The 16,920-nt window shown below is 39.0% G+C and overlaps 1 protein-coding gene across 8 annotated transcripts in view; it reads left to right on the top strand.

Moving 5' to 3' along the window:
* VEZT (vezatin, adherens junctions transmembrane protein) overlaps window positions 1-16,920 on the top strand; it is a 37,545-nt gene that overhangs the window by 4,318 nt on the left and 16,307 nt on the right. For 6 of the 8 annotated variants that reach the window (XM_020815657.3, XM_073000265.2, XM_020815663.3 and 3 more), the window contains exons 2-5: window positions 1,909-2,043; window positions 10,449-10,538; window positions 13,520-13,695; window positions 14,701-14,976. In XM_020815657.3, the coding sequence (XP_020671316.3) occupies window positions 1,909-2,043; window positions 10,449-10,538; window positions 13,520-13,695; window positions 14,701-14,976 (677 nt within the window). Of the gene's footprint in view, window positions 1-820; window positions 1,811-1,908; window positions 2,044-10,448; window positions 10,539-13,519; window positions 13,696-14,700; window positions 14,977-16,920 lie in introns of those variants that run through there. The other 2 variants (XM_073000268.2, XM_078394836.1) reach the window with 1 other exon arrangement.

Here is a 16,920-nt window from a genome sequence, read left to right on the forward strand (position 1 = left end):
TACTATGGTTGTTTTTTTTTTAATTTAAGCTAGATTTATAAATCCCACTGTTTATCTAGTTAAGCGTTAATAAAGATTATTACAAATGAAAGATAGTGGGATGGTAGAGGGCGGAGACCTAGTGGAGAAAGTCTTAGTCATTTCCTGTATAAATGCATCAGCAAAAATTACCTAGGTGTGGCTTTGATTTTAGCAGCTATGATAATAAACTAGCCAAATACATTTGTGTTATATTTAGAGATCCATCTGTTAAAACAATCACACTGGATTATAAAATCAATATGTTAAATGAGGGGAGATGTGGATAATGTGATAGTAAAAAATTAAACACTACCAAATTAATCTTAATTTTAAAATCTTTGTTTTAAAGTCCATTCCTTCTCTAACGAATATCTGTTTTTACTGTATAGTTTGTTTAATGCTTATCTTTTGTACAGTTGGACTACTGTGATTAAGAGGCATTGCTAGTCATTGTGTTGAATTTTTAACTAGTACAGTATAATAGTATAGAACCAAGGAATGTAGTATTATTGTTAATCAACTCTCTTTTCAAAAAATGACCCAGACTGCTTCCAATGTGTATGATAGAGGGTTGTAATATCAAGTAGCCCTCCCTTTAACTGTGTTCCTGGAACCTTCTCAGGACACACTCTGACCTCTGCAACCTTTTAGAGGCTGTTCCTCCATACCAGCACCACAGAAGTTGTATGTGTTATCACGTAGCCTTGCAAGTGAGCAGTAAAATGGGGAGGGGTAGCTGCTGGCAACCTTAAAATTGTGGTATATATGTCTAGAATTTGAGGCTTTAAGAAGTTTAGAAACTCAGCATCACAGCATCTTTGTATGGATAGCAGAATAGGGACTGAGAGGTTGTGTGGGAGGAAGAATAGGGGCTTAACAGAAATCAGGCCTCTTAGTCACTTTCCCTTCTAGGTAGCTTAGAGAAACTGAATTTTTCAGCTGACAAGGCTGTCGGGCATATTGCTTCTCATAGTTCTCCCCACCACTTCACTGTAGCTTCAGAAGACCAATCTTTAGCTGCTCGTTCAAATTTCAGTGAACATGGCATGGGTGGGGCTTACTTGGTTTGGATGAGTTGGGTGCATAGTCATGTGGTAACAGTGCAGTTGGTTCTGCTTTCCATTTTTGTTACTAGAAATGTGTAGTCAGATTAGCAAAGAGGTTCATATTTTCAGTTGAAATTCAGCTAGCATCATATTGCAAGTAGTAGAGACCAGAAAAATTGCATGTTACCTTGAATCCAGAGCCCAAAGTACTCCAAGAGTGGTCTTAATCGACTAGATAGGCGGGATATAAATAGAATAAATAAATAATTAAATACTCAGAAAGTCAAAAGTAAACAAATCATCAAAGACCTTTTGCATTTGCATTTCCTTTCATTTGTGTAGCACTAAATGTATAAACTCTTCTCAAGGATGTATGCTTACCTATCCATATTTTTTCAGACTTTTCAACCTATTGACTGTTCCCACATTATCTTTGGCTACTTGTCACCACTGTGCCTACCCCCAACAACAATCAGCCTCTGCCATTTAGACCTACAGAATGATTCTTCTCTCCACTGGTACTTTGTTGGAGTCCTTCAGCTGCCTTCTCCTCTTCACTATTTATAGGACATCTTTTTCCACCATCTGCTATTTGCTGAGACCCCTGTTTCTTAGTTCACTGACCTTTTCTTTCTCCTTTTTAAAAGCCACCTTCTTTCTGTTTTTCCTGATTCTTAAGGAACATCACCCGTGTGAAGTTGTTTCCTGATTCATGTCAGAAGTCCATATAATATTTTATAAAAGTATGTACATTTTGCACTGGGTATATTGTAATGCTTGTGAATCTAGACATGCTTTATAAAAAACCCAAGTTAATTGTATCTTTAACTTTTTATTGTAGAATTCACCACTTTATCAGTACTTACAGGACCTGGGACACACTGATTTTGAAATATGCTCACCATTGTTACAAAAGCCAGAAGAATGTACATCCCAAGAGGGACAAAAAGACATGGGTACAAGTGGCGTTCAGAAGGTAAGCACTCAGTCTGATAATTCAACTATTACATAATCTTATTACATTTCTCGTGTCTGTTTAACAAAACACTTCGTAACATGTATTCGTTGTTCACCAATGAATGTGTGAAATGGAATTGCATATTAATACAGCAAAAGCATTGTATATTAGTTGCAGCACAATCCTGTTTTGAGGTACCTTGTACCAGTTATCCAGAGTTAAAACTTTTATAGGGGCAGTTAAAGCTAGGTGGTAGGCATTGCTACCTTTTTATCTGCTTGTACAGATTACTTGTGGTGAATAGCAAAAGAATTTCAAGAGATATGAAGGCCCAGATAGAAACATTGTGAGTGATCTGTCTCCATTCCTAGTTTTTGAAGAGATAATAGCTTTGCAGGGGGTTTTGCTCTAGTTTTTGGGGTCTCCTACTGTCTCCTACTGTCTAGTCCCATTTATAGTTGGTGGTATAGATGTATTTCAGTGCTGTTTAATAAGGTTACAGTTATGTGCAGTTATGAGGGACGTGGTGGCGCTGTGGGCTAAACCGCAGAAGCCTGTGCTGCAGGGTCAGAAGATCCGGCAGTCGTAAGATCGAATCCACGCAACGGAATGAGCACCCGTCGCTTGTCCCAGCTCCCGCCAACCTAGCGGTTCGAAAGCATGCAAATGCGAGTAGATAAATAGGGACCACCTCGGTGGGAAGGTAAACAGCGTTCCGTGTCTAAATCACACTGGCCATGTGACCATGGAAAGATTGTCTTCGGACAAACGCTGGCTCTATGGCTTGAAGAGCGAGATGAGCGCCGCCCCCTAGAGTCGGACACGACTGGACAAAAATTGTCAAGGGGAACCTTTACCTTTTACCTTTATGTGCATACATACATAAGAAGAAGCTTTTTTAAACTCATTGGAATTTATTTCCAAAGAGACATGTGTAATATTATGTTGTGTTAACATTTTAATATGGATATGCATTTGCAGCTTCTTGAAAATAACCCAGGCTCATCCAGTGTGTAAATCAATTATGATGTGATGTGAATTCTGACTTACGGCAACCTTTTTCAGAGTTTTCTAGGTAGAAAATTCTCAAGTGGTTTATCATTCTCTTTTTCTGGGGGCATCCTGGAACTGTGCAGCTTGCCCAAGGCCACACAGGCTGGCTATGCTCACAGGAGGCCCAGTGAGGAATCAAATTACCAACCTCTGGTTCCGCGGCCAGGTTTCTAAACCACCTAGTTATCCAGCCATCTGTCCAATGTGTAAGGAGCAGAAAATTTGTTGCTATTACTTCTTCCTTCAGAAAACAGCACTGAAGTTGTCCAGAGTTGAAGCCTTGTAGCAGTAGAAACTAGCATCTTCATAAGATGATGCATGTGATATTTTGATTAGATGAGTTATTATGCCCACTTCCTGTGCCATTGTTCAAATTTTGCCCTTAATAAACTGATCTCTTTAAATAGCACCGTCAAGGGAAGAGGATGATGAGATAATCTATGCAGCAGTTTTCACAATGTTAAATGTGTTACTCTGTTGCAGCACAATAAGAGAGTTGTATGGTACTGTACTTTAAATATGAACAGATCTACAGTATTATATAATATAGTGTGCTGGCAAAACTTGTGTCTTAATAAACCTGTAAGTCGTTAACATGCCACAGAATTTCATGTTATAACTCATATAGGTTATTCTTAAAGTCCAATTTCCTGGGAAACACAGTTTCTTCTAGAAGGAGGATGAAGAAGAAGGTGTCTTGGTTCAGCTTAATTACTGTCCAACTGTTCTTGTACTATACGTAACAGCCACATTTTCTGAGTGCAAGGATGTTCCATGCAAAATTGATATTTCTTTCTCATGCAAATTCTCCTGTACTTGTGGAATAAAAATCCAAATTATAAGTTTTCAGTGAGGAATACACCACCTGGTTGCTGCTACTTGTATAGAAAACAGCAGTGTGATGGTTTGTTAGTAATATATGCCAAGCACCAGGTTGGCATTGTAGGGCAGCTGCTAAATGCCATTGTGTGTATTGTGTGCCTTCAAGTTCCAACTGACTTATAGCAAACCTAACAGGGTTTTCAAAGTAAGGGTTTTCCTTTCAATTTAAGGAGTGGTTCTACCACTCCCCCCTACACATGCACCACCCGGTGAGCTTCTATGGCCAAAGAAGAATTTGAACCTAGGTCTCCTGAATCCTATCTATCTGATACACCAAACTGGGTATATAGATCTCTTTGCTGGGTCAAATAAATTTTTGCTGAAAATTCCATTGATTTTATGGTCTTTCTGGTGCCCAGAAGTGAAGCCATGGAAATTGATAGTCAGAATTTCATTTCATCTTTGTATTCTGAAAAATGTGGTGTGTTCATTGCATAGTACAACAGAGTTATTTATATTATAAAAAGAAAAAGGTTGTTTGAAAAAAATACATAGAAAAATAGGTAGAAAAATAATGCTGCCCCCCCCAAAGGCTATAACAGAGTTTTAAATCCAGTATATAAAAATATTATGTTTAACAATAAATTTCAGTGTTCTGAAATTTTACTGTACAGTGGAACTGCTGCAGAACACTGATTCATTGTCAGCATTGTACTAATGGGAGAATGATACATTATGCTCCTTCTATATTTCTTTTATTGTGCTAAATGGGAGAGGGGCATGCAGGTAATAATTGGCAGGAAGATATTGGTTGTTGGGAAAAGTTTTCCCTTTCTTCATTGCCACCTTAGAGCACTGATAGACAGACAGACAGACAGACAGACAGACAGACAGATAGATAGACAGATAGATAGATAGATGGATAGATGGATGGATGGATGGATGGATGGATGGATGGATAGATGGATAGATGGATAGATAGATAGATAGATGGATGGATAGATAGATAGATGGATAGATAGATGGATAGATAGATAGATAGATAGATAGATAGATAGATAGATAGATAGATAGATAGATAGATAGATAGATAGATAGATAGATAGATAGATAGATAGATAGATAGATAGATAGATGGTTCTGATTTGCAAGTAATTCTGGAGCAATAGAATTTGTCTGTTTTCAGAATTCAGTGCTTGATATAGGCATGTCCATGATGCAGTTTTGACATTCTATTTTTTGGGTTCTGTCTTGAACAAGGCTTATCAATATTTGCTTACTTTTCCACTGTTGTGCAGGATGTGGTGCTTCTGGACCTCCCAGTGGCACTGGATAGAAATCAAAGCTAGACAGCTAGATGGATATATTTAACATACTCCCTCAGGGAATTAGAGGCTAGGACTGCTAAGTTTAGAAGTAGACATTAGTTCTGTTATTCATAAGGAAACTCAGCAAGCTACTTCCTTTTCATCCTGTAATACTGCTGCTGACAATAAAAATGCTCATACATTATTTCCAAAGAAAATAAACTTTGTGATATATTTTCTCTTAAATGTTTCTGAGGATTTTTTAGTTCAGTAATGAAAATCACATATGTTATGATGATACTTGTAGTAGACAGTAATTATTCCAACATAAAACTATCCCCACAGATTATATATCCCTAACTCTTTTGGAGTAAGTGCCCGTCAAGTGCATTCATTTGTGAATTTGTCCAGAATATGGTAAAAGGCAAGTGATAGAAATGTGTGACAGTTGTAATAAATACTTTTGCTATTCATGAACTGGTTAATTTGATGGTAGCAGTTGTTCAGTCACCTGCTTCTGGGCTTGTAAGCAAGTGGTGCTTTGGTCTGAGCATCCTTTTTATACATGTGAGCTGTATACATGGGAATTTGGATTTCCATAAAAACAGTAGTATTTTAGTTGACCCATTGCTATTGGGGGAACCTTGGTGGCAATGTGTAGATTACCTGCATGGAGACACTAGCTACAAAACTATAGAGCATCTTTGGGTTGTTGTTGCTGTTTTTTACCTATCTAAAATATTTTAGCCACTTTTAAGGGCTGCATCCTTACAAAGCAAATATGTTCAAACAGAAGACAGTAGCAGCCACAGTAGCAAGCATACAGAATTTTTAATGACTCTGCTTTGAACATTGAAGGTAATTATGAAGTCATATGAAAGAAACTTCATACAGAAAGGTGTTTCCTGTTCACCTAAGTGTCTGTATGGAAGAGGCTAAGCAAATTTCAACAGTGAAGAAGTCCTGGCCACCTTGGGAATACCCTACATCTTGTATGTGCCAGCTTAACAGAATTTAATGGTTGGCACTTGGGAAGAATTTGCTGATGTTGGCTTCAGTATATAGACAGGAAAATATAAGTAAAGGTGTACTTTCAAATAGCATGGTCTCAAGGTGATTTATGGTGACTCAGCTGTACAGTGCTTACCGATGACTAGCAAATATATCTTTCACCATTTCCATGCCATTTCCAAGGAATTAATTCACACTTCTTGGTTAGGTTTTCTGGTATTGTGAGATAGATACAGTGTGGAAAGGTGTACTCAAATCAAGTAGCTAAGCATAGTAGTGCTTCAGAAGAAAAGAAGTTATCAAAGCAATTTCAGTGGAAATATAAATAAGTACAGTTACATTCATTAGTGTGATACTTGCATTGAAAAGTTTTGTTTGCTTTATTGTTTTAATGGAAGTAATATATTCTGTTTATGCTTGCTGGCTTTGCCAGTACTCCACAAGCCAAGTATAGTCCTAGTAATGACAGTGTGCTTAAAGTTAAGCACATTAACAACTTGCACTTTAACTGGATAATTGGATGAGAACCCTCTAGTTTATTGGTGCTTTGGGGAGCTCAGGTGATCATCTTCCCCCAGTTAGTACTCTGTTAGGCATTCATCTAGTTTATTAATGTGTTGTGCTGTTCAAAGAAGACTGAAACTGAACCACTTTAATCATCAAGCCCCTTTCCTCTAGAGAAAATGAGATTTTTAACCCTAGTTAGCTGGTTTAATTAAATTAGCCTTTGATTTGATTCATGTTTACTTTCATAATTTAGATTTGTAGTACCAATTTGCAGGTGTTGTTTTTACAGCTGGCAGATTGCGTTCTAGAGAGAACAACATTTGACCTGTAGCTAGAAGTAGACCTCTGTAGCTTTAATGAAGCAGTTAAGGACAATGGTGCTATGAAAGAGAAGTATCTGTTAATGCCTTGTAGTCTGTGTGATATTATGTAATGGTTCATGTGTGTTATGTAAAATAATGGTTCATGCATATTCATGTTGCTGAGAGGCGGAGCTGAGAGAGATGCTATAAGAGGCGGAGCCTGAGTCAGTCAGGGGGAGTTAGAGAGAAATTTAAGAGCCAGGCAGGAGAGAAAAGCCAGACAGAGTAATAGAGTGTGTACTTTGGGAAATTTAGGTGTGATTAGTTACTGAAGATGTTTATGAATCTCTGAAATCAATAAACCAAAGTTTTATTTAAAAGAACTTGAATTGTGGACCTAAATCTTTCTGAAGTAATGGTGATTTAGAGATCACCTGGTGGCAGCGAGTGTAAAAGAAGAGAGTGTTTGCCTTTGTGTGTTCTGAGGCTTGACGGTCAAGGGGCGCAAGGGTGGACACCACAATGACATTCCAGGATAAATGAATAATTTAAAAAGCTGTGAATACTAGAGATGTAGAGCTAGAAACATTTACTCTGGACAAGAGGCTGTTGTTAGGAAAGCATAGAGAGAAGCAGAATAGTTCCCAGTAGGGAAAAGTGTTACAAAAGGGTGCATTTTATCTCTTTTTGTTACGTTTATACGCTGAACATATCGTACATCAAGGCTGATTATATTCACTTGAAAAAACTGATAGAAGAAACTAAAGATAACACAGATCAATTTACTGGCAGAAAAACAAAAATGACTTGAAACAACTACTGCTAAAGATTAAAGAAAAAAGTGCAGAGATGGGACTACAGTTGAACATTAAGAATAAAAATCAGGACTACATAAAATTGGGATACCTAGTGTGGTGTAGTGGATATGATAAACGACTAGGACTCAGGAGGCCTAGGTTTGAGTCGTTGCTCACCCATGGAAACTCAATGGGGGTGTAGAACTGCCAAAAATCATTTATTAAATATATCATTTACCTTGAAAGCTCTATTAGGGTCACTATATGTCAATTCCGACTTGAAGGCACATAACAGATAGAAAAATTATATCACTTTAATGTTAACAGTTATTGAAGTTTTCTATAACTCAGTTCAGTCATCAATCCAAATAGAGACGGAAACTGGGCTGTGCAGTCATGAATGAAATGGAAAAAATCCTGAAGTGTAAGGGTTCCTTGTTACAATATTTCTAACTACTGTGTACGGATGTGAAAGCTGACAGTAAAAGAGGATGATAGGAAAAAAAACACCTCATTTGAAATAAGGTGAAATAATGTTAATGATAGAACCTTTTGTAAGTCAATTCATACACTTACCAGACAGAAATTTCAATATTTTAGTGCAGCTGTGAAATAGACCAAAAAAAGATATTCAAAGAACATAATAGATTCATTGCCACAAGGAAAGCTGCTAACTGTTCAGTCTGATTGGGCTGTTTTTAAAGTGTAATGAAGATCCTGAAACTGTTGTCTCTCTTGCATAATTGTGTCTAAAGTTTATGCCAGTTTTGATAATTATTTACTGACCAAATAAGACTGGGAATCTGTACATATGATTTGTTCAAGTGGCTTCATTGTATTGTAAAATGGATTTTTAAAAATACGGAATATGTACATAGATCAAACACTACTATGGAGTATGATAATGCAGAAAACCTTTTGTACTGTACGTATAATCTTAAGAGCTACTTGATTGGCAGTCCTAACTGTCCCCCCCCTTTTAATGGCAGTTTTATTGCCACCTCATACTTATTATCATATGCCGAGTAACTTCTGTTTCAACACGGATTTGCCATGTAGCCTGAGACTTTTAATTAAGAAATACAAATACAAAATGCTCTTTGCATTATTCTTTTTCTAGTTTATTTGGAAAGGAACTGTTTGAAATGTAACCTGACTTGTGTTACAGAAGTTTAATCACTAACATGGTATTTGACTCTCTTTCCCCTAAAGTACTGTACCTATTTTATCATGATTCCTAGATGTTATTGTTTTATTTGGGGACTAAAAATGCTTGGAACAATTTTACACAGTCATTGTCCCTGTGATACTCCATATACATATGCCCCAAATTTTCATTTTCCTATATACCATCCAGGAATGCCCATTTTAATAATCATCTTGGAACTGCAAAAGTGGAAGGAACCCTATGCATCATCGAGTCTAGTCCCTGTCAAGGAGACACAGTGGGGAATTGAGCTCCCAACCTTTGGCATCACAGCCAGAGATCTAAACCACTAAGCTATCCAGCAATTCTTTGAAGACAGACTGCTAGACTGGTTGATGTGTTGGTTTGTGGGCATTCTACTTCTAGTCTTGAAACAATTGATAGTACTGGTTCAGAACAGTAGTGACAGTCTTCCATTTAAATAAAGGGAAGGAATAATGAAAGGCCTGGGAAACCTGTGGTTTTTTAGAAATGGTTGAGCTTCAGTTCCCATCCCCCTGGGGTATAATGGAAGTAATAGTTCAGCAACAACTGGAGGGCAAAATGTTCCCCACCCCTCTCATAAATTAACAGCATAGAATCCTGAGGTACAAAGCTCAGCACCATTATTGACATAGCCAAAATGTGTCTTGTTGACAAACAAGGTGGAAAAGATTTTGGGGAGATTTGTGCTTTTCAGAAATACAGAAAATATTCAGGGACAAAATCAACCCAATGAAGAATGAATACAGTCACTGACCATGAGATGCTGACTGATTTGTGGGACATCCTCCTGACATTGCTGAGCAGTCAACATACTCAGTGGGACACTGCAACAGCTTATTACAGCCCCCCTCCCCTTATTCTTTAATTCTGAATGGATAATTGAACCCAAATTACCATTCCATATGCAAATATATTTTGAAAGACAAGGAAAAAACATACTCCTTAGTTGTTGTTTTTTCATTTACCCATCTGTACATATATGTTAAGGGCAGTTAACTAGCCAGTCTTTAGTAGTCTTCTTTGTTTTACACTACATTTGTCATTATGGCTCTGTATGGCTGAATATGACTGTATGTGGCTTGATTCAAGGAAGTGTTATTTTGGTAATTTATGAAGATGTGAACAATTGATTAACCACTAAGTTTCCACTGTATGTTAGGCCGAGGCTTCAGAGATTTTCTAAGGTTTGTTTTTGTTTTTTGCTTTGTTTTCTCTAGCCACTCAAGTATTTCCTTGTCCATTCTTCATGATAGATCAAGAAAAGGGGGAAGTGGATCAATTTTGAGTTAATATTCAGAATCCACTGTGTATTGCAGAAAAACTTTGCATAACTGCTTTTAAAAAACCCTCAGTCTAATCTTCTTGCATAGAAATGTGTTTTGTGGTTTTAAGATAATTGGTTATATTTATGAAATTTTAAAATTCTTTGTAGAAAGACGTCCTGTCAAACCTAGCTGAGAGATTTAAAAGCTGGCTTCCCTTTTTACCACACAAGAAAAAAGATGAAATGCTTCACCAGTTGGTAAGTATTCATCATTATCAGCCCACTCATCTTCAAAAATAACTGTCCTATTTCTTTTGATAATCAATAATCATTTGTTTCTTTTAACAAATAATTTTAATGAGTCAGAGCTTCTTTTGTGTATCACTTAAGACTGTGGTCCCCAACCTTGGGCTTCCAGATGTTCTTGGACTTCAACTCCCAGAAATCCTAGCCAACAGAGGTGGTGGTCAAGGCTTCTGGGAGTTGTAATCCAAGAACATCTGGAGGCCTAAGGTTGGAGACCACTGACTTAAGAAACAAAAATATTTGATGTTTACATCTATTAAAGACCCATCGTCAATATTTCTTTCATTAGCAAAGTGGTCAAGAGGGTGGTGGCTGTCCAGCTCCAGGCACATTTGGATGAAACAGATGCCCTGGATCCATTTCAGTCAGGCTTCAGGCCACGCCATGGTACAGAAATGGCATTGGTCGCCCTGTATGATGACCTCTTGAGGGAGGCTGACAGGGGCAAAGTGTCTCTGTTGGTCCTCCTCGACATCTCAGTGGCCTTTGATACCGTCGATCACGGTATCCCCCTGGAGAGGCTCTCTGAGTTGGGAATTGGTGGCCAGGCATTTGCCTGGCTCCGTTCCTTCTTGGAGGACCGTCCCCAGAGAGTACAGCTTGGGGAAAGTGTTTCGACCCCATGGAGTCTCAATTGTGGGGTTCCACAGGGGTCGATTATCTCCCCAGTGCTATTTAACATCTGTATGAGGCTGCTGGGTGGGGTCATCGGGGGGTGTGGGGCATCGTGTCATCAGTACGCTGATGACACCCAGCTCTACATCTCCTCACCAACTGCATGAGATGCCGTTCTGTCCCTTCAGCGCTGCCTGGAGGCTGTACTGCAATGGATGCAGGAAAATGGGCTGAGGCTTAACCCGGACAAGATGGAGGTTCTGAGGGTGGGTGCCCCCACAGTTGTTGGTTTGGGAAACTCTCTCTCTTTTGGGAGGGTGACTCTTGCTGCCAAGAGTGGGGTCCGCAGCTTGGGGATCCATCTGGACCCAGCGCTCACTATGGGAACTCAGATGGCGTCGGTGGTCCTTACCGCCTTTTTTCACCTTCGGCGGATAGCCCAGCTGTGACCTTATCTCGATGTTGGGGCACTCACTACCTTGGTACATGCACTCGTAATCTCAAGATTAGACCACTGTAATGCGCTCTACATGGGGCTACCTTTGAGGCTGATGCGGAAACTCCAAGTGGTGCAGAATGTGGCGGCCAGACTCCTTAGTGGAGTGAGAAAATACCATCATATCTCTCCTACTCTGGCCGCACTGCATTGGCTGCCCATTCGGTTCCGCATTGACTTCAAAGTGTTGATGCTTACGTATAAAGCCCTAAACGGTATAGGGCCTCGATATTTGACGGAACGCCTACTCCCACCAAGATCTACCCGTATCACTTGATTGAATCAGGAGGTGAGGCTTAGGAGCCTGACGCCAAGGGAGGCCCAAAAGGAAAAAACAAGAAATTGGGCCTTCTCGGCAGTGGCTCCTCCCCTCTGGAACAACCTCCTTCCAGAGATTCGTGCAGCCCTGTCACTGGGTATTTTTAAGACCCAACTAAAAACTTGGATGTTTAAGCAGACCTTCCCTCCAGATAATACTTAATTCTTTCTCCATTTATCCTTTGTCATCTTGCCATCTTGAAGAATCTGTTTATTGTTTATTGCTTATTGTCTATTGCTTTATATTTTTTATTTTGCGATATGTATTTTTTTTGTATTTTTATTTGTCTGGAAGCCGCCCAGAGTGGTCGCAATGACCAGATAGACCGGGGGGGGGATTGATTGATTGATTGATTGATTAATTAATTAATTAATTAATTAATTAATTAATTCTAGGAACATTTTTGTGGCCCTGCCAGCACTTATAGTGTCTCCCAGAATTTTTTGCTCAGAAAATCCCTTTTTGTCATCTGAGACTGGAGGTGGTGGTGTTATGTTTCGAAGGGCCCCCACCATGCATATCTTCATATTTTTTACATTTCTTTTACAAAATTGGCGAATAGAGGATGGAAGGGGACTTTTTTTAGTTTGATAACCCTTTTTTATTAAATCCATTATTCAGTTAATAAAAATAGTTCTAATAACCATTAAACCAGCAGCAACAATAAAATCAAACTTAAAATCCACCTCCAACCCTTGGATCTTCCCCTTTGTAGAACAGTCATCAAGCTGCTGACAAATTTGAAAAATGGTGCTCAGCCCTCCTAAGATTATCTACTCCGGTGTTACAGATACCGCTTACCTATAAATAGCAGCTTAACAGCCATTATTGATGGTAGCTGTATCTATGCTATGGAACTCTCTTGCAGGTGTGGGGGGGGATGCTAGCCTTCTCCCCTCTGTATGGTCCTTCTGCTGACTGGAAATCATACTTTGGTTCCAGGAAGATTTTGGCACTTTACACTTTGTAAGGAAAGGGCTTGCAGTGGGGGGAGCTATGTCTTTTAAGTGCTTTTAATTCAATTGCATTTTAACATAGACCAGAATCATATTGGTGCTTATATAAGATTTGTATAACTTGCTATGTCTAGCTGTTCCCTTTTCTCTGTAAAACATCATGGACAGATGGTATTGTGTATGTATTTAATGACTGCAACAGTTACTGCTATAAATTACAATGATCTAATGACAGCAATATGTTGTTTTTGCCCCCATTGTTGTCATTGTTGTTGTTTTTGCTATTGTTTAGTTTCAGCTACTGTTACATGCTTTACATAGACTTTCTGGTTGTACAAAATGACTAACAGTTCTAGATAGACTCATTGAAATCAGTGGAAAAATTCAACTTAAAATCTATTGATTTCAATTGGAGTTTTCTGTGTAAATCATTAGCTCTTAGCCCATAGAATTGTTTATGTAGTGACAGAATGTGTTTTATTTGAAAAATGCTTATGTCCATGAATGTACTCAACTAACACTGTTTTTTTCAACCTTTCATATCAAGGATGTTGGATTTCGCTCAGAAGCCATCTGCACCATCCTGCAACAGGAAGTTCTGCTGCAGGAGGATGTTGAACTGATTGAGCTGCTTGACCCCAGTATCCTGTCTGCAGGGCAGCTCAAGCAACATGGACATGAACATCTTCCAAAACTGCGTACCCTAGCAGCTCCTAATATTTGGTATTGCTTTAGCGGTGTGCATGCTGTGTTAAGATACCATTCACATTGTGAGAGGAATCATCTTTCTCATTGCACAATTAGCCCTTCAGTGAATGGGAAATACATTTTTTCTGATATTGATTTGTTTTTCCTTTCTCTTCTTTTAATTATCAGGACTACACATTTAGCAAGGTTGTCTAGCTTGCGGGGGAAGCAAATTCCCCACAAGAAGCAAGAAAAGAATCTGATTTATTAATCCACATTTGTTGATTGCTCTGGATTACAGAGTATCTGTCCTGTCCTCTTACAGAGACCATTTTAAAAAATGGCATATTTGCAGACAAAAACAACAGAAATCTTAAGTGAGCAAAACTTATTACTAAGCATAGTTGTTATATGGTCCTATGAAAAAAAACAAGCAAGCAGTTTGAAAACTGCTGATGAGGAGATTTTTAGAGTCACTTTTTCAAAAATACAAAACACCTTTCAAACGTGTTGTTAGGTTAAACAAGTCAGAATCTTTTTTTGGGGGGGAAGCATTACTGTGAGGTATGATTATACCAGGAATTTGGTCTAGGGTTCTGCTTATACAGTAATTGCACGCTAGATTATGGTTGAGAGGGGTTAGATGAACTAACATCTTGACACTTGGAGATTCTTCTGTACAGGAATGGACATGGCTAGAAATCCAAACCCTCTTTATACCTGAAATGCTAACAACAGATTACATTGCAATACAATTGTATGCTATTCTCTTAGTCTACTTTGCCTGCCTGTGCTATGATATATATATTGTCATTGGAGAGTAATTTTTAAATGTTTAAAGAGAAAAATATGTTTTTTATAGAAAATTAGATCTTATAGAAGGGCTAGAGACATTTGCTGCTCTTGTAAATGAAAGGTAAACGATTAGCTAATGGTAAAAATGGGCATCAGCTGGCAAGTCCAGGGTGTAAACAGAATCTGAAAAGCCGGGCCCTTTAGCATTCTCCGGCAGCAGTCATATTTCTTTTGTTTGTTTTGTAGGGATATTTCACTGATGCTTGCCTTCGTCAGCATCCTGGTTATGTTTCCCTCTGTATGGAATGGATACCTTGGAATGTTATGGGGAACAGGTCTCTTGTTTTACCTAATCTTCCGAGTTCTGAACACACTAAGGACAGCAAAGTTGCAGATGTCCCTGAAAAGATGCCATCTCCAACTAGAAGATATGGTAGCTAATTGTCGCTCCTTCACTAACCTGGTGAGGAAAGCCCTACGGCTCATTCAAGAAACTGAGGTCATTTCCAGAGGATTTACTCTGTAAGTTGACTCTTTGCATTGTTTTACAAATTGGTTCTTCATACCTATTGAATGTTAAATGAATAAGTGGTAAAGAATCCTTTCCTCTAAATGCTTAAGCCTAAGGATTCTTTTTCTTTATTTACACCATGTATTTATTGTAATACTTGAGTCACTGGTTTGTAATTAAACTGATCCGTAGAAGGCAGATTTGTAGAAAAGAGATAAGATTTGTAGAAGTAGATAGGATGGGCATGAAAAGGAATTGCATGTGTTTTTGTTCTCTTGAACTTTGAAACAAGTTTCTAGCAGCTTTAGAACATTTCAGTAAAAGAGAGCTGTAACAGATATATGCTTTGAAGAGGTTCATAGCTGATTGTTTCATTTGTGCTGCTCTTAGTTATTTCTGATAAAAGTAAGAAAGAAGAAGAGATTGGTACACCCATTGAGTAAGCAAATTACCTTGAAGTGTGAAATATAGTGAGTAAACATGTACATTGTGATGGAGTTCTTTTTTTCTAAACTGTCTGCTACTAAGGTTTTGTAAGCAACTGTACCTAATTTTATGGAGGTGTTTTATATATATGACAACATAGGTATATTTTAAGCTTTTGGGAGTGAGCTGATTTTGGAGCCCTGGTGGAGTATCTGCTCTTGTCCTGTGCCCCCTGGACTTCCTATCAGAGTCACCTTCTGCTGGACTCAGTTGGGTACTGGTGCCAGTTGGCTGGCTCAGGGCTGGAAGGGGAAGCCAGCTGATGAGGGCCACCTGGATGATAGGGTGGGGACAGAGCTCTGCCCAGCTGGCAGAAATAAAGGTAAAAGGAGAGCTGATGGAGAATATTGGGGGGCTGGGGGAGAGCAGTCTGAATTAGATCCAGCAGATTTGGAGAAGGAGGGAGCATGAAAAGACACCATGGAGGAGCAGGAGGAAGCACTACTGGAGAAGGAGGTATTCAACTATGCCTTAGTCAAAGACCCCTGGACTGGCATTTTGGTGGAGCTGAGAGTCCCACACAGCTGGGGATGAAGCAGAGGTTTTGAGTTAATACCCTGCCATCTTCAAACATGTAACCTGTGTTGTTGTGGACAGCCACTCTCTGCCAACCATCCAGTCATGACACAGAAGCAGGGCATGAGGCACAAGCACCAGAAGGCAGGATAGTGATGTCTTCAGGAGGGTTTGGGAGGATATGTAACATGTCAACCTGTCAGTACGAGCCATCCTTGAGATAAGTGAACCATTTGGCCAGGACAGTGCCAGCCCTTGTGAAGTCAACTGGGGTTTGTCAGAGGGACAGGAAGACCCCAGGGTGCATGAAGAGTACCGAGCCCAGAGGAAACCAGGATTTTGACCCTTGACCAGACTTCTGAGCTAATGGAAATCACTGATACAGACACTGGTGTCACCATCCTTGCCTGGACAGGTGGGGTGGGGTGCACATTTGATTAAAAGCATACCAGTTACGAGATTCCCAACATTGTTTTCACAGGCACAAATAGATTTAGTAGTTGCATTATTCAAATCTATTTTGTGCCAGTTTTTCTCTTCATTGGCATATAATCTGCGTAAAAAAGTAAATGCAGATCAGTTTGCTATACCATGTCTGGCTTGTTGTTGCACGGCACTGCTGGCATAGCAAGAATGACACTAGAGTTGGCGCCAGATTGCCACTAATTAAAGAGTCCCTGCTTTGATTTTGGTTTGTACATGTTCATATGCAGAAATACATCTCATTGCTTACACATTTCCATATACATAGAACACTTTTATTTCTCTGTAGAGTGAATACACCTCTAATGCCAGATAAGCCGTGTAGTTGCACATGCAAGTGGTTACATGCAGACCTGAAACCATAGTTTTCCTATAGACAGTACATTTCTTAAATCAGAATCAAGCTTTACTGCCAAAAATATCTTCCCTGTTGCAGTGTTTAGACATGTTGTACAGTTGTCCAGATCTGT

Source organism: Pogona vitticeps, chromosome 5, assembly GCF_051106095.1.
Source record: "Pogona vitticeps strain Pit_001003342236 chromosome 5, PviZW2.1, whole genome shotgun sequence".
Taxonomy (NCBI): domain Eukaryota; kingdom Metazoa; phylum Chordata; class Lepidosauria; order Squamata; family Agamidae; genus Pogona; species Pogona vitticeps.